The sequence below is a fragment of the Mastigoproctus giganteus genome, chromosome 4, assembly GCF_048544385.1.
Source record: "Mastigoproctus giganteus isolate SK-2022 chromosome 4, ASM4854438v1, whole genome shotgun sequence".
Lineage (NCBI taxonomy): Eukaryota > Metazoa > Arthropoda > Arachnida > Uropygi > Thelyphonidae > Mastigoproctus > Mastigoproctus giganteus.
In genome coordinates, this window is record NC_143578.1 from 70,055,973 (window position 1) to 70,075,215 (window position 19,243).

Below are 19,243 nucleotides of genomic sequence, written 5' to 3' on the forward strand. Positions count from 1 at the left end.
AAATATTTTTAATCACTCAATCATTAGCATTATTTAAGAAATTACAAGTGAGAGAAATACTTAATAGACATTCTCCTATTAAATAAAAATCGAAGAGGTATCTGAAACGTTTCTGGCTTACATTAAAAATAATGAAACAATCTGGAAATGAATCAATGTCTATTCAGCAGTCATTTCTAAAGGCTACACAGTTGATAATCTTTCCTCCCCTCCCTTTTTCCTCCCCTCCCATTAAGGAGAATCCACTGTCTTAGTCCTTCAACTACTCTTCTACATGAGCTATCATTATTTCCTCCAAAGTTTCATCCTTTCAAAGTTTCTTTTAGTGCAGGAAATAGATAATAATCCAAAAGTACCATATGTGAAGAAAGGGATGAATGTGACAGCAGTTCATAGCTTAAATACCACTTTATACTTTCTATGATAAAAGCATCAAAGATTCTTCACTGAGTGCTGATAAGCTGAATAAAGTAACAAATGAATAATTTTACATCCATGTTCACAAGTGAAAAAGTTTTTAAACTTGAGGGTACTAATTAGTGCCTTTTGATAATATTAACTGGTGGGAGGGGTGAGCAATTTTTTTTTTTTTTTTATATAACTGAACTATAAGCAAAATTATTACAATTCACCAAATAAAATTGAATGAAAACCGGGAGCTGATAATCTATGCAATTATACTGAAGGAAGAACTGAAAAAGAAAGAGGTGAGCATACTTTACTAATTATGATAAGAGAATCCTTGTATTCAGTCTAAGTCCCTTAAAAAAGATATGCAAATTTCTCTCTCCCCTTCTCTCCACCCATTCATAAAAATAGCTCCAAGGGTGAAATGAGTAAGAATGTGTGCTAAGAAAGATAAGGGAATAACATCATGGTTTTGTATTAAGGACAGATTATATCTGAATTAACTGAATTAGTTACTGTAAGGTTGTCACTAAAGAACTGGATGCAAAGATTAACTTTAACATCATTTACTTAGATTTCAATAAAGCTTTTTATGCAGTTCCACATGAATAATCGCTCTACAACCTGCAGTAATGTGGCATTATGGTGCCTCCATAGCCAGGAGCAGCAGTGCGTAGCAAATGCTTCTTGATTAGACCAGGGTTCAAGCCCATGACCACCAAATACGGAGGATGCGGAAAGGTCAGGAAATGACCACTGCATATCCCTGGAGCAATATGGCCTTAGTTGCTAATGCTCCTAAATACCAAACAACAACAATGTGCCAGCAAGTCACTACTGTAGATAAAGAGATGGTTAAGTGGCAGAATACAAAAGTTATAAATGGCCACTATTATTCATCAATATGATGAAGGTAGTGAGTTGGGGGCTCACAAAATTCAGTACTGGATTCTTTGCTATTTCTAATTTTTATTAGTGATATTGGCATGTCTCAAGACTATTGTAGAATACAATCCTTTTCAGAGTTCACAAGCATTAATGTCAACCTTAAAGAGGTGGTGGTGCTTGTGAGCTATCTGTCTTTCATTTATTTATTTATTATGGAGGTGGCTTTCATATGTTGGTGGGTGTGAAGTTACATTTCCTTGGAGAGGGGGGTCATGCATTTGCACTGCTAAGGGAAAGTGTTACCTAATATTTTTCTCATTTTATAATTTATGATTTTATTTTCATTATTAGGGTACCTTGGTACTTAGACAGCAAAATCATACCTTGCTAGGTATAAGTTTAATTGTAGCATTAATCTACCATATTAGTTTCATGGCAAATTTAGTGTTCCTTTTTCTATAATGATATTGGTATAGTATTTCAATTTCATGTCTAAGTCTGTTGATGATAGGAAAGTTAAGGAGAGTAATCAGGGTATGTCACTTCAACAATATCTATTTGTTGTTGAATTTAACGACACATAGGCTGCCGGGGCCATATTGTGTCTTTCTGATGGTGAATATGAAATATCAGCTTCATTAATATAACTATATTTTATGATATATTCCTATACGATTTAGGAAAGTGAACAGTTCTTCTTTATTAGGATCATCTCCAAGATATCTATTTGTGATATGCTCATGCCAAGAGAGGTTAAGTCGGGGCTATCTTTAAGATGAGCATAGGTGTAACATGGAGTCTACTGGGGTTGCAAGATCTTGAGGTGGACTGGGATGGATGAAGGACAAATTTTGTTATGAATGGCCATTCTACAGAGTGGGCCATGGTTACAAGTGTAGTCCCTCAAGGTTCAGTGCTAGGACCATTCTTGTTTTATGACCTTCTTCAATTGTAGTTCTTCCTTGAATTTATTTAAGCCACCACTTCCACAACAACAAATGGAAATTTGTTCCAGCAACCAACCACCTGCCAGCTAAAGGCAGGTGGTTGGTTGCTGGAACAAAATAGATGTCTGAAACTACTGTAGTCACCTTTACGAAAGGAAACACCTTTCCCTTTACCTTTGATGGTAGTTCTCTCTAAGCAAATCCCAAATCAATACGCTGATCACTGCCACCTAGTGGTTCTTTTATCTGCAGATTTTTAATGCATGAATAATTGCTGCTGATAATCAGATCAAGAGTATTACTCCCTTTTGTTGCCTCTATAAGATGCTAGAAAACAGCCATCCAATAATTCCACAAGTCTTGCTAGTGTGTGAGTGACCAACACAAGTTCAAATCAATATCTGGAAAGTTAAAAGCCCCCATTATAGGATATTCTAATTTACTGGCCTACTCTATTTCTCTGTACAGCTGTTCACTGTACTCATCACAGTCATTAAGTCTATAACACACACTCCTACTCCCATTTTTGCTCACAAAGTGCTTATGTCACACCAAACTAACTCAAAATTGCACTGGCCACCCAAGTCAACTGGATGCACTGCCTTAGATTTTATGTGCTTCTTAACTAAGCAGATAACCCTTCTCCCATTCTGTCTGTCCTTTCTGTACCAACCTACAGTAACCCTTCACAAACACACACTTAACTCACTATCTGGTCTTTACAGAATACTGTCTCAAAGTACCAATTGCAGAGTTGGAGAACCCCCCCCCCCCCAGTGCCGCTAGTCAAACTACTATACATTATGTCCTTTCTGTATACATTGTACTCCCCATATTCAAATTCTGCATCCCTTATATCTGAGTTTCACCACATCTCTGAAATCCCAACAATGTCTGCACACGATATCTTGACCAGCACTTCAAATTCATCAAATTTATTTACTATACTCCTAGCATTGGTATACATGCACCTGTTCTTACTCTTAGCCTAACACAGACCGTGTATTCATTTGTTTCACGATGACTAACAGCAGTTCTTGAAATCCCCAGCCGCCTTGCTTTCAAGGCTACTGCTCACTCTGATAGAAGCAGTGTTAGAATTACTTTCACCTCTGCCTGCAACCATCGTTAGTCTTTTGGTGTGTATCCCCCAAGCTAGCAAGTTTTCCGACCCACCCAACACTGCCCTGATAGTTGGAAAATATTCTTGTACCCTTTCTATTTAAGTGTGCCCCATCTCTTTAGAAGTAGTGTCTCCTGTTAACAAGCACAGACCATGCTGGGAAAAATTCTACCCCACGAACCTTGTAAGTCTCTCCAGGGCCAAATTGACTAAAAAGGCTCTCATCATATACTCCCTTCTGTCATGTCTGGGCAGAATTTCAGACATTTTTAAACAACTTTTTTTCAACATTTCCCTGTACTTGTTTTAAGTAAGTCTGCAAATCTCCTACTCTTAATGTCATTAGTGCCAATGTGTGCAACAATATCACCTTTTGTGCCCTTTAAAGATTATATCTGCTCAACAACTTTTTCCCCTGGAAGACATACCCTGGTCCTCTTTCACTTTTCCTTTTTGCACAATATATTTCCCAAAAATCAGAAGGGTGGTTAGCAATTCAAATAATTCTGATCTCCTTCCGAATGATTTAGACAGAGAAGACAGTTACATTTTCATGCTGCCTGGTTAGCATGCAGTATAACCAAGTGGCCAGGAATGCATACAATGTATTATCAATGATTTACCACTATGTATAGGGAAAAAAAGGTTATAATTCCATTATACAAGTCAATAGTGCAGCCACATTTGGAATACTGGGTTCAAGTTTAGAAGCAGAGAAGACACTGAGCATCTGGAAAGAGACCAAACACAAGTGACTCATCTAGTGTGAATAACAAAGGGATGTCCACATTAAGAGCGATTACAAAGGCTTGCACAGCTTGAAAATAAAATATCTCTGAAGGGGGATTCAAATGAGATATATAAAGCACGGGGGAAGCAACTGAATGATGGTGGAAATTTCACGTTAAAATAGGGCATAAAAACTGGGGGGGGGAGATAATTTATTAGAAAAAACTAATGCACCAGATCTCAGGTTTTGGTCACCATATTGTTGACCACTAGAAGAAATCCATCCTGAGTGGCTGAAGTTGACTGGTAAAGTTCAAGGGACAACTGGATAAGTACCTTCTGGTAGTGGAAAGAGTTGAATAAAAGGGATAAGGTTTTTATAGATCGTCTCTTTTATTATTTTTTTTTTGGCTACTGCAGCAAAAGTGTAGCTTCCTTACATCATACAGCCTATATTAATACTGTAACATGGCTTTGATAGTGCTCACCCCTATGTGCATATTCATTACTCAGATTCTTCTCGCAGATGGCAGAGTAGAGATGAGACAAGATTATACACAAGCTGATAAATGCTTCTTAGAGTGTCACCAACAGGTTCAGTCCAATGAGTTATGTAGCACCTGGCATGCAAAATTCTTTTTAAAAATCTGTATTCTTGAAATATAATGAATAGCAAATTTCTCCATGTCTCTCATATAATAAACTCAGCAGCCCCATATTGCATGATAAAAGAGATGGGGATATGCCGAATTTTTTTTCTGAGACTTAACATGGTTTTCGCCACTTCGAGCCTCCAATAAGTAAAGTGATGAGAATGATCACTAACAATGCCTAGTAACACAGAAGTTTGGCCATTTTCCTTTGTGTGGTTTTGACACCACCACCACAACTTCAACCTTTGCTTACATTCATTTCCCTGGGCGGCCACCTCCAGCACAGTGTTTTTAGACCTTGCACATGGTGGATGTACCCAGGGTTATTAACTTTTCCACCAGCATAAAAGTGCAACAAAGAATTTTGTTTGCCATAGAATAACTGGACTCTGCTTAAATCCAATCCACTTGACTCACAAGTAAGGCATGAATATCAGTTCCATCAGCATTTTAGACTCTCAAATGGCAGCCTTAGCTATCATCATTGGAAGAATGTCCACAACAAATCTCAGATATTATATACCAACTTGGAAATCCCCTTTAAGAAAAATGTGGACCGATGGAAGTGGAGGAGGGGGTGCAAAGAAGTGATGAGAATGGTTAAGAGCACAAAGGGATCTTCTTATCAAGAGAGACTTGAGCACTTAAGTTAGCATTTGAAAACCAGGCTTTGTAAGGTGACCTGTTCAAAGCGTTCAGGGATTTAAAAGGATTGAGTACACATAACGCTAAGGGCATCTTTACACTTAATCACATGATATACACAAAAGAATATAAATGAAACTGAGAGCAGATAATTACAGAATAGGTGGCCAGAAACATTTCTTTAGTTAAAGAGTGATGACTGTTGAAGTAAGTTTCTGTCTATTCATGTGGAAGTTGGAACTAAATCGACTTTAAAAAGAGATTGGCCATATAAATTATTGGGAAAAAAAAAAAAAAAAAAAACCTTGAAACAAACAGGTTAATGAAACGAAGGGAACAGTAACAATTTGTTATTCTTATTTTTTTTAATTTTTTTTTTGTTTGATGCTATGTAAGTTTACTTACTTGCATCATATTGCCAATACTGATCACTAAATCACTGACCCTATTCATGATTACCAGAGCATTCTGATTGGGAATGTTATATGCAAAGAGGATTCCTCTGGAGAATTTCCATGACATTTGTCATTAATTGCTCATGAAATTTCAGTAACAAGGGAAAACAATATTTACATGCAATGCATTTAACCCTTCTTAAGGTAATAAATGAATATTATCCTTTAAATTACAATCACACTGGTAGCTAATGATGCTCTTTGAAATTTCTTGTGGTGAGAAAATCCTTCATGATGCCATTTCATGAAATGTTGTTTGGTCTTTGGATCATAGACCCAAATCCAAGTTTCATCCATGGGCACCAACTGGCTGAAAAAATTTTGCAAATTCACCCAACCTCTCTTCTCTCCACATTTAAATCTTTTGATACCCATTTTCATTGAATTTGATGATCATTCTGATGATCATTCAAAATGAAGTCAAGCACAGGACTGATGTTTCCTTGGTCAATACTATCAGATTATTAAGACCCGGGTTCATCTTTAGATATTCTATTACCCCATTTCAATTCAGAATTCCAGTCCTTGATGGTACCATATGACAGAAAATCATTGTGTAATATGTAATTTCAATTATATAACTTCGCTCATATCTTTGTGGAGTTGGTTCCCAGAAAATTCCTTCAAAAAATTTATCACTGCCCAAGCTCTCTTTTGTAAAATTACTGATTTCAGTACACAACTTTTTTTAAAACCTATAAAAAATAAAAATAATAATAATATTTAAAAGATTACATTAAAAACTGAGTTATCTGCATATAAATGTTTGCAATTTATACTGCAAACTAAATTTATAATTAATATCATAAAATGTTTATTTTATTTCAAAATAATGAAAAACATGTTAGGTCAAACAACCTTCAAAAGTATTAATGTTTCATATAAGTTGATAAATTAAAAATTTATGTTATAACATCTTGTTGTAGAGAAACAAATGAAATTACATAATACATACCACTTAAAACAAGAATAGGTATGTTGTATATTTTCTTTCCTGATGAAGTATGTTTCACGAGCGGAGCAGCAAATAATGGATCATTTACAACGTCAACTAGGAAGGAAAAAAAGGAAATGTTTCCTAATTGAATTATTCTAAAATTACTTTAATGAAATTAAATTCTAAATGTAATAAGATAAGCCGTATTTGTCAGCTTATAAGACACATTTTTTTCCCCCTTATAAATACTTAAAAAATTGCCCTGCATCTTAGAAGCCAAAAGTGGCAATACAGCACATGTGCAAAATCGAGAGTTAATGTACAGTAGTTAACTGCTATACTTTTCAGTAATTACCAGGCTGGTATTGGAGTGAAAAATTAATTCCAGTTATACATTTAAGCCCTAATCAATGGCTGGCGCATCAAGACGACGAAATTATACTTTTGGATTTAAGCTAAAGTGGTACAATATGCCAAAAAACATGGGAGCAGAGCAGCAGCAGAACAAAATTTCAGACCACCACCACCTACTGAGAGGCAGTGGTCCGAAATAAATAGTGCAATGGATGGCACTGAAGATCATTTATTGTATCAGAGTGACAGTGATATTAGTGAAGAGGATGATGATAATGATAATCATGACGTTGAGGATAATGATGATCAAGTGGGTAATGAATTTGAAGTTGAATAATACTAAAATAATATACACTGAAATTGAGAGTCTTGTAGATGAGCAGAAAACCCACTACACTATTATTATGGGGGACTTCAATGCTAAGGTTGGAAAAAGGCAAAACAGTGCAGAAAGAGGAACTATAGGAAATTTTGGAATTGGTGAAAGAAATAAAAGAGGTGAAAGACTTGTGGAATTTGCAGAATCTCAAGGAATGTCAGTAATGAACACTTTTTTCAAGAAAAGGGTGAACAGAAAGTGGACATGGAAGAGTCCAAATGGATTAACAACTAATGAAATCGACTTCATCCTCACTAACAGAAGATATATTGTGAATGATGTTACCGTCCTGAATAAGGTAAATGTTGGAAGTGATCACAGAATGGTAAGATGTACACTTGATATAGATGTAGGAAAGGAAAGGAAAAAACTGACTCGAGTAAATAATACAAAGGTCTTTGAAATAACAGAGGAGGAGAAAAAGCAGTATGTACTGGAACTTAAGAACAAGTTTGAGCTTCTGCAGACTGCTCAGGACCAAGATATCGAGGAGGAATATTACAACTTTCTGAAAGTGATAAAGCCCAAGAAACCTATAGGGAAACAGAAATCCAAAGAAGAAAAAATTAGTCAAGAAACACTTGTCATGATGAACCAAAGACGACAAATGAAGAGCAAGAAAAACACTGACAGGGAGAAAATTGAGTATATTGAGTTATGCAAAGCCATTAGAAAGAGACTCAGAGAGGACATAAGAAGATTTAACACAAGAAAAGTAGAACAAGCATTAAGGGAAAACAAAGGATTTAAATCAGCAGCCATGAGCAGTAATACAGAAAGACAAATGATACTGAAACTGAAGAATAGCGATGGTGTACTTATAAACAGCAGAGAAGGCATAATTCAAATAGCAGAAGACTACTATAGAGAATTATACAAGGAGCGAGGGAATGATACCAGCAGTGGGGAAGATGGATTGCAAAGTAGCAACACATACGACATACCCGATATTCTTCCTGATGAGGTAGAACATGCATTGAAGAAAATGAAGAATCGGAAAGCCCCGGGGGAAGATGAAGTTACTGTAGAGTTGTTAAAATTGGGAGGAAGAGACATAACACAAAAACTGGCAAGGCTCTTCACAAAGTGCATTAGAAAAGGTGTGATGCCTAAGCAGTGGAATAATGCAATCATAGTTTTGCTGCATAAGAAAGGAGATAAATCAGAAATTGGAAATTATAGACCAATTAGCTTGTTATCCCATATCTACAAGTTGTTCACAAGGGTCATTACTAACAGATTAGAAAGAATACTTGATGAGAATCAACCGAAAGAGCAAGCTGGCTTTAGGACAGGATTCTCAACTATGGATCACCTTCACGTAATATCACAGCTAATGGAGAAAGCAAATGAATATAAAACACCATTATGCCTGGCATTTGTGGATTATGAAAAGGCATTTGACTCCATACAGCATAAGGCAATGTTTCGGGCACTGGAAAGACAAGGCATAGATACTCCATATATTATGATTTTGAAGAAAATATATGAGAGTGCTACATCCTTTATTAGACTAGACAAAGACAGTAGCAAATTTAAAATCGAGAAAGGAGTTCGACGAGGAGACACAATATCTCCGAAGCTGTTTACTGCTGCCCTTGAGGAAGCTTTCAGAAGATTAGACTGGTCGCAGAAAGGAGTCAATGTGAACGGAGAGTACCTAAACCATTTACGATTTGCAGATGACATTGTGGTCATAAGCCACGATCCCAAAGAATTAGAGGAAAATCTTTATCAGTTATGCAGAGTTAGTAAGGATTTTGGACTAAAGATGAATATGGCTAAAACAAAAGTAATGATGAACAAGTATGCCACGGAAAGGGAAATAATGATTGAAGGAGCAGTAATTGAAAAGGTGGAGTCATATACTTATCTGGGACAAGTTATTAGCTGTAATAATGATAAATGGCTGGAAGTCAAGAGAAGAATAAATTTTGGATGGATAGCATTTAGGAAATATAGTCACATACTGAAGAGCAATATCCCAGTTTGTCTGAAACGTAAAATAATGAATCAATGTATACTCCCCACCATGACTTATTGAAGTGAAACTTGGGCACTCACCAAAAGAATGGAAGAGAAGCTGAGAACTACACAGCGAAAAATGGAACGAATTATATTGGGAATCAGACTGTTAGTAAGAGAAACACGTGGATTAGGCAGCAAACTCAAGTAAAGGACATTCTTATCAAAACTAAAGAACTAAAATGGTCTTGGGCAGGACACATAGCTCGAAGACATGATGACAGATGGACTAAGAAAATAACAGAATGGTACCCAAGAGGAGCTAGAAGAAAACCTGGAAGACAAAGGCGGAGATGGATAGATGAAATTCATGAGTTTTCGAGTAGTAAATGGATGGCCAGTGCTCAAAACAGAAGGAACTGGAAAGTTGCTGGAGTGGCCTTCATCCTGCAGTGGATTGAAAATGGCTGATGATGATGAAAATAATATAAGTAATAATCCTATACCTTTCTTTATTGGCTTTTGTGTTTTACTTTTATTGAATTTTAAATTTCCATTGTATTAACAATAAATTTTTTTCGAAAGTTTTTTTTTCTTAAATTTACTGTTCCAAAATTAGGGTGCATCTTCACACCACAGCATCATATAAGGTGACAAATATGGTAGTTGTTTTATAATAAATGAAGTTGCATATAAATTCATAAATTTTTTATCATTTAGATAACTGCATTACTTACTGTCACAGAAGTGTGGGAAATCAGGATGTGCTTGACAAAAATCTTGTCGAGGCTTATTTTCACGTGGAATAGGATCAGGATGAATTGGCTGACCTTCCACTGATAAAAGAAGAAAAATTCTAAATATCACTTCACAACAGAAAATTAGATAAATTCTGTAAATATTAAGAAATATAAGTGAGTAAAAAAAAATCATCAGTTAAACTCAGCCACTCCCTGACTTACGTAAGGGTTGCATTCTGCAAACTCTACGCAATTCGTATTTTATGTAAATCGGAATTTCCCTAAAGGCTTATGCAGCACTCACAACTATGCATACTTAATTTTATTGAAGCAAAAAATAAATGTTCGATGAACATGTAAATAGAATTATTTATTAAATTTTTTTTATCTCACATGCTGGAAAAATTTCAAGAATGTGCAATTACAAAAAATTTTACTTTAACATTGTGGAAACCAGCACAATGCTTGAACCTATTAAACCACCCATTGCTTGCCACAAACTTGGCTTGGGGTTTGCCATACTTATCCTTAATATCTTCATAAATACTTCTTGCTTTTGCTTGAATGGCCATTATAAACTTGAATAACATCTGTACAGATAGAACTATGTACTTAACATCACCATAGTTAGGCACATTATGGCCTTTGCTGTCCTTGCGCCGTAAAGCCCCTAAGCAACAACAACAATAACAATGGTCATTAGACTCAGAGGCACTTGCTACTAAATTGATTTTCCTTCCATATTATTAATAGCTTTTCCATCTTTGATATAGCACCTGAAAGCTGTTTTGGGATTACTACTGATCTTAAATGCATTGATCCTTTAACATGTTCTTTTATACATGCACTGTCCTTTAAAATAGTATTCACTGCTGGAGCAGCGAGACCTAATTCCCATGCAATAGATGACAAACTTTGTCCTTCTTTATACTTCTTAATCATTTTCATCTTCATTTCTAAATCAATTTTGTTTAATTTCCTAGCACACTTGCACTTTCCATTGGTTGCTTTCCCTTCATCATTGTAATAAGTAAATAGGAATGAAGAGAAGATTCTGAAAATTTGTTTTTTATATGATTTAAGATTTCAGTGAAGGGAAAACAAATTTCACCATAATAAAGTAAAAACCCATACAATTCCAGTTATAAGTATTATCGCAAATGCAATAAGATCGAGTTTACTACCCATATATGATAGATTTCACTAACAGAAAAGCCCGATAAACCGGAAAGTGCAAATTTTTTTTTATTGTTTTATGGAAGTGACCTCCAAAAATGTGTTTTAGAAAAATATCACAAAGGCATTCAAAAATTGATTCTTATAATGGAACATATGATAACAATGATTTGTGTAGTATATTCTCTGGCTGGACTGCATAGCCCTTCCTTTCAGCCAATAGTAGTGTTTGTACACATGTTGGCTGCATGTTTTTTTGTTTTTTTTGTTTTTTTTTTTTTGCATCCTTTAGTTAAAAATGATTTTTGTGTTGTGCTTATTTGACATAAATTTATATAAAGCTAATAAAATTTCCATTATAAAAATGATCTTTTAGAGAGATAACTAGCTTAGCTATATAGCGGAAATTTCAACTTCCAAGGTTTTGGAACTAATTACAAAAAAAAAAAAAAAAAAAGTTATCAGGTTCACATTACCATATTTTCCCAATACCTCCATTTATTCCTTTGGGATGCAAAATACATTTCCATATTTTTTTCAGTTTGCACTGGCTGGCAAAAACTTATGTAAAGTCGAATTTACGTAAGTCGCAGAGTGCCTGTATAATTAAAAAACAGCAATTTTTTTACATATCAATACAAAATACATGAATTGATTTAGATTATTTCAGAAAAGTATTATAGCATAAATTTTTTTTTCAGATAATGTAGTAGTAGCATTAGTAATGCCAAATGATGCAAGAAAGCAAGTTTATCTGGCATCAGCCACAAAAAAAAAAAAAAAAAAAAAAACTTACACAGTTCACTCATCCTCCATATCCTTCAAGAATTTGTCAAGTTCTTTGAATTTACTTAACCCATCCACTTCCACAACAGACAGAAGCCTTTTCCAACAAATCAATCACCAACTGGCTGAATGCAAACTTCTGCACATCTATCCTACAATCATCCTTCAACTTGAATTTATGACCCCTCGTGTGTAGTCTCAGCAAGTAGAAAGATGTCATTAACATTCAGCTCACTCAATCCATTCAAGGCTTTAAACACACAATCAGATCTCCTCACAGGTGTCTAGTCTCGAGATGCTGAAATTTGCAGAACTGAAGCCTTTCTAAGTAACCCCTTTGTTTCCTTCACCAGTCTAGTTGCTCTTCTCTGTACCCATTCCAGCAGATCTATGTCCTTCCTAAATTGAAGCCTCCAGACCTGTATTCAAGATGCAGCCTACACATGGCCTTATACAAATTGATAACCACCTCCTTATCTCTGCTAGCAGTTTCTGCATATCATTGACCCCATGAGCTGTCCTAGCACCATGTCTGCACTACTCAGAGAATTTCGTGTCTGACTGCTCTATTACCCCCAGGTCTTTTTCATTCTCTACTAGCCTGAGTGTAGTACCACAGAGTTGATGTTACACTGAGGTTACTGCTATCCATATGCAAGGCATATTGGTAATACCTTGCATTTGTCAATGTTGAACTTCAACTGCCATTTCTCAGCCCATCAACCTAATTTTCCTAGACCTTACTGTAGTAGCTCAACCTACCTGATAACTGTTGTTAGCCACTCTGCCAACCAGTGCATCATCTACAAACTTAGACATTAAGCTTGATATACCTTCATCAATATCACTGATAAATATGAAAAAAAAACAATGGACCCACACTGCACCCTAAGGAACTCCACTAATAACATTAGACCACGAAGAGCAGTGCCCATTGATAACTACTCTGTCTTCTTCCACTTAATCCCTTTATCTATAGCAGTAATGTGCCCTTAATGCCACATTACTCCAGTTTGTACAGCAGTCTTTAATGTGGAACAGTATCAAAAGCATTCCCGAAATCCAAATATATGATGTCAAAATTATTTTTTGCATCCAGTTCCTTGGCCACTTCATCATAGTAACCTATCAGTTTGGTTAGACAAGATCGTCCCTTAAATCAACGCTGTGATTGTAGTATAACTGCTTGCCTGTACAGATGGTCCTGGACAGGCATACAGTTATACTGTATTAATTCTTTAACCAGCGATTTCATTATTTTCTTTGGAACAGACATTAAGCTAACAGGTCTGTAACCCAACTCTAAATGGTTCACAAATTTTAGAGAGCTTTACAAGCAGCTCTGCTAGTATGAGAGAGAGAGAGAGAGAGAGAGAGAGAGAGAGAGAGAGAGAGAGAGAGAGAGAGAGAGAGGTTTATATCACCAAATAAGTTTAACTACTATCTCTGAAAATTCTTTATTTTTTGCCGTGAGATATTTGATATTTCTGCAATAGTGTTGATCTAACAAATAAATAATATGTGTAAAAACTTATCCTTTTTTTTTTTACAGTGAATATGATGTAGAGTAATTTTAAAAAATGAAGATATCTAATTTTATGAATATTAATAATTTTTTATATCTAGGATTATCAAAAATCAGATGGCGCATCAAAATTTGGATATAAGCATCTGAATTCATTATGCCTCTCACAAAGTGAATTAATCCACTCTAAATGCACATCTTCACAAAACCTGACTTAAAATGAATTCAGTGTTTATTAAACAATTATGAAAAAATTATTTACATTGCTGGGCATACCATACACCATCGGAGCCATGGAAGTTAAACTTTGACTTCTGTAATAAAACAATGTCTCACTGATTTCTAGAGCAGTGGTCTCCAAACTTTTTTGGTTGTGCACCCCTATTTTATTTAAAAGGACTAGTGCACACCCCGGAATAAAAAATTAAATATATAAGTTTAATGTTTATTTATTTATATATATATCATTTACATGGAAGGCATTATATCTAAAATCCCAAATAATTTTAAAAGATCACAAATTAAAAAATAAAAATAGAAAACAAAATTAAATCGAAGTTCAAGTACAAAATATATGTACTTGAATGTGCATGATCAAATAATGCCACATGATCAAACAAAGCCGCATATTGAAGTATTAAAAAAACTTTTATTTATAATTTTTATTTTCAATTACGTTTCAAAAAACTAACGTTTTCATAATTAATAAATATTGATTTATTGTGGATTATCTTGTGCACCCCCATGGATCATCTCGCACACCCCACTTTGCAGACCACTGTTCTAGAGCACTGAACATGCTATATCAATAGCTCATTTCACAAGCTTTTTATTCCCCTTTTTGTGATTTTTTCAGAACCTTCTTCTGATTTCTTTAAATCAGAAAAAGATTCAACCTCTAAAAATAAGCTTACATTCTACAACACAGTATCAGTATATCATTTATAGATATTCCAGTACTTTCTTTACAATCACTTATTAGCACAGCTGAGGTTGCCTTGTACAGGCAAATAACAGTCAAGATTGGGAGTAAAAGCTTCACTGTCCACTTTCTCTGACACATTACATTTCAATTTTTTTTTTTTTTTACTAAATTGATGGATGTATTTTTGTGGAAATAGGTGGTAATAACCCTTGTTATAAAAAAAAGTACAGCAGTTTCTCTGTAGCATTCATTTAAGATGTTTATTTATTGATAGCAGAAATTAAGCTACGATGGATTCTCTTAGCTAAACTTCAATACAGAAGGATTCAATCACAATTAAAGTTAGCACATGTCTGCAATATTATTATGGATAGAAAAACTGTTTTGCATATACATTGTGACCAAAAAGTATTTGGACAGACGTGCATGTGTGTGTGTGTGTGTGTGTGTGTGCACGCGCGCACACACACACACACACACAGAGTTATTTGCAAAAAGAATGTTTAATTCAAAAACTCTATGCGTTAAGGTGACCATATTTAGCCTGTGTGACGGCTCCAAAATCTCTTGGACATTCTTTCTATCAACTTCCCACAGGAGTTGGCCAGAAAATTTGCCTCCATTCCTCCTGCAAAACAGCTGCTAAAGCTGGTTTTGGAAGAAGGCTGTTTTAGCCACTGCCTAATCTTGAGCTCCAATTCAATCTACAGGTGTTCAACAGGATTGAGATGTGGCTCTAAATCAGCCAGATCAAATTTTCAAATGCCACTGTCCACAGATACAGGACCAATTTGTTGGTAGTGCATGACTGTCCAAAATATCCAAGTAAGCCATGACTTCCATGGTTTCAAGCACGACTACCAACATATCAAGTCTGAAACCAGCCTTATACCATCGGAATGCCTCCACCACACACTTCATAGTCAAGACAATACACTCCAACAAGAAGTGCTTTCCACAATCTCCAGAGCTGCACATGTCCATCAGAACAAAACATCATGTAGAGCGATTTGTCATCCCATAGCACCTTCTGTTACTGTTCTAAAGTCCATGAACACTGAGCATAATACTACTCTCAACATATTTTTGCATTAGTGATTACAATACTGGGCTTATGTGAACCTTCCCTGCCATTGAACCTAGGGCTATGCAACTCCCTATTTTTAATGTACTGAGAGATGTTTCTGTATCCTCTGCTTGTATCCCTTGTCAAATACATTTCAGGAATTTATGATCCCATACAGAGCTTTTCTTTTCTTTTTCTGTTACAGTGTCACTTATTGTCTTCTATCTTTGAATAACTATATTATAGTATTTGATATACTATAGACCATTTCAGGAAATTCAGGTGTGCAGTCGAGAACACAGAAGGGTTCCAATCCATTACCCATATTGCTTTCTAATGTACTGCTTAATGTACTGTATGGGCACACCCATGAGATTTATATTAGTATCACTGAACTGATATCGATATGTGAGGAACTTCTGGCAAAGCACACAAAATTCATGGTCATACCATGTATAATTACAGTAATTAAGTATGAAGTAAATAGTTTTGTGATTATTTTGGCAATTTATTTACACATTTGCAAAGCTTTGTACAATATTTATTGAAAACACAATTTGTCTTGTGATAAGCTAGTTTTCTAGGCATAGTACTAATTGATCAAACTAGTGTAAACGACAGGGGTATCATTGTGGATTTATTCTGATTTATTCTAAAAAAAGACAGCAGTCTCGATAACATGGGAATTTCAACAATAACATGAATTAATTAACAGAATATAGTAATAAGTCGGTTGGTAATGCAAGATTTTAACTAGTAATAAATTATCAGAACATATTAATTTATGCTTTTGCAGAGTTTAAAAGACTACATTTGCCCTATGATTAATCAATTATATAAACTCAATTAAATAATATTTGGTCTTGAACAAACGAATATAGGCCACATCAGCAAACTATAACTGATCCTGGAAATTAACCATCTTATAGCATATATGGACTCTAAAAAATTCCAAAAATGAAGTGGTTTTTAAGTCAGAAGTACACGGTTTTTAAGTCAGAAGTACAATTAAGAATATAACATACAGCATTTTAATGGTTTTAGAAGAATAAATGATATGACTAAATACATTAGCTTTTTAAAAGAGACTTGGTTACATTAGTAAAGGAAATTAAACTATTTTTTAAAATGCATGAAAATATTAGCAACTAAGCAGTTACAGTGATGGAGTTAATTACAGCTTACAGCAGAAAAGTATGCAAGGCGAAAAGTGAAAAGCACTAGTGGGTTAGATGAATTGGGCTTACTTTGAAGTGGAGCACAAAAGCGGACATCATGATGCTGTGACCATCCACTGGCTTCTACCAAATGCAGCTGTTTCAGATATTTAAAAAAAAAAAAAAAACAAGAAGAATGTGGTTATTAGCTGGTTTGACTCATATCAAACAACAGACGTTATGCTAACAACTTTTAACAATTCTGTGGGTTTAAAATTAGTAATCATGCAAAAAAAAAAAAAAAAAAAAAAGAAGAAATCAGGAAAGAACAGATGTATAGCATAATAAAAAGAAATCATTAAATAAAATGATATAATTAAGGACAAGCCTGGCTAAATTACTTTGGTTCATTCCACACAGTAAAATGAATCCTAACATTTCCTTCCATATATCAAAAAAGAGATATACTTGAAAAATTTATATTGAAATATGTCCTTTGCATGTTTTACTGTTTTAACTGCCCTTTACATATCATTTAATTCCATTTTTTCTTAAGAAATTCATCCCATAATTTAATTACTTGTCAAATAGCCAAGTAATTAGCTTCTTACACGTGCTACATGTCAAAATCAATATGACACCCCTGCTACTCTTAAAGTCTATGTTTTGTAAACTCCTAGGTTATGTTGCTATTTCCTTCTTATCATTTGATGAAGACAATAGCAGCATAATCATATAAAAACATAATAAAAAATAACAAAAAAACTTTTCCATACTTTTAACACAACTACAAGCCAATTTCAGCATGCATTTATATATTGGTTGTCAAATAAAATAAGAAAATGTTTATATTTATATTTTGCTTGTTACAAAAGTATGCAAAATCACTGTAGGTGAATCTGACAGAAATCCAGTAACAAAATGTGTGTGTGTGTGTGTGTGTGTGTGTGTGTGTGTGTGTGTGTGTGTGTGTGTGTGTGTGTGTGTGTGTGTGTTAGTATACTTCACCACTTTCAGTGAAGCATGCTAACATTTTTTACCCAAAGTTACCACAAGGTTTATTACTCAAGTGCCTGCTTTTTAAATCACATATGTGATTTAAAAAGCCAAGTAATCAGCTTCTTACACGTGCTACATGTCAAAATCAATATGACACCACTGCTACTCTTAAAGTCTATGTGTTATCTATTGTAGAAATGGAAATTAATAAACAATATTATGCAATTTATGCCAATTTCCTAGTTACCACTGAACAAGCAGCTGGCACTGTTGTAGTTCTTTTAACTTATGAAGGAGAAGTTCAAATGGCTGACTCAGTAGAATTAATCTGACCTTGAAATTTACAAAAAATTAATAACTCAGCAACAAATGAATATTTTTAACTATCAAATTGGTATCCTGGAAACCTCTACAGCAAAGCTATCCAGTAGCACCACTGTCCTGTTAAGTCCTAGAGACTGATTATAGTCCCTTAAAAAATTTATCAATCTTGAAATTTCCTATGCTTTTCTATACTCAAGGATAATAATAGTACATGGTAGCCATTTGAAAAACATTCAGTTGGAAAATGAAACCACCCTTAGGTCCCAAATCTTAGCCTATCACTCACCAACACTTATTTTATCTGAAACAACTTCTTTCTGAGCAACACTGCCCTAAAACCTTCTTTATTAATCAGCTTTATAGGAGCACAAAATTTAGCTAGCATACAGCTGGTGCCACCAGCACCAACTCATAGTACTGTTATTGCATGCTATTACGGGTGAATGATGCCTGTACACAAAAAAAAAAAAAATCTACACGAAAATTATCTCTCCTTAATGACTGCCATCCATGTTTTCTTGTTATGAATAAACTAGACCATTATTATCATGCTCTCTCGTTCTTTCACCTCAACTGGAAACTGGTTAATTTACAAAGTTCATTGGAAAAATAAAGTTAATTAGACAAAATACACAAAAAATATGGGCAACTGCTTTTCTCTGGCTGTTTGAAAGGCACCTGGTTACACATGTTGCACTCAACTTCTGATAATGCAAGTGATCATGGCATACTGTTCTTAACCTGGCCATGGCAGGTGCACAGGGTAATAACAACTGTTATTATATTATCTTCACCACTTCTAAATTGTTGTTTGCCAGACATATTCATTCAAACAAATTATGCAATGAAAAATTTCACCTGAAAGTAATAAGAAAATGCATTACAACATAATGCACTGATATGGACTAATCTATCATATGCACCTGATTCACCAAGAATCCATGTTACGTTATACACACTTCATATTATTATTATTAGTCATATGGTGCAAGGAAGCCTGAGGCTTATGCTGCACCAGGCAAAAAAAAATTTCCAAGTTACCCTGAGAGAGAGAGAGAGAGA

General features: G+C 34.8%; 1 protein-coding gene across 1 annotated transcript in view; it reads right to left on the reverse strand.

The window, feature by feature from the left end:
* Positions 1 to 19,243, reverse strand: part of LOC150086821 (protein O-linked-mannose beta-1,2-N-acetylglucosaminyltransferase 1-like) — a 392,325-nt gene that overhangs the window by 281,144 nt on the left and 91,938 nt on the right. The window contains exons 10-12 of the mRNA XM_090371595.1: positions 16,949 to 17,015; positions 10,221 to 10,319; positions 6,804 to 6,899 (exon numbers count right to left, since the gene is read on the reverse strand). Of these exons, the coding sequence (XP_090227721.1) occupies positions 6,804 to 6,899; positions 10,221 to 10,319; positions 16,949 to 17,015 (262 nt within the window). The remainder of the gene's footprint in view (positions 1 to 6,803; positions 6,900 to 10,220; positions 10,320 to 16,948; positions 17,016 to 19,243) is intronic.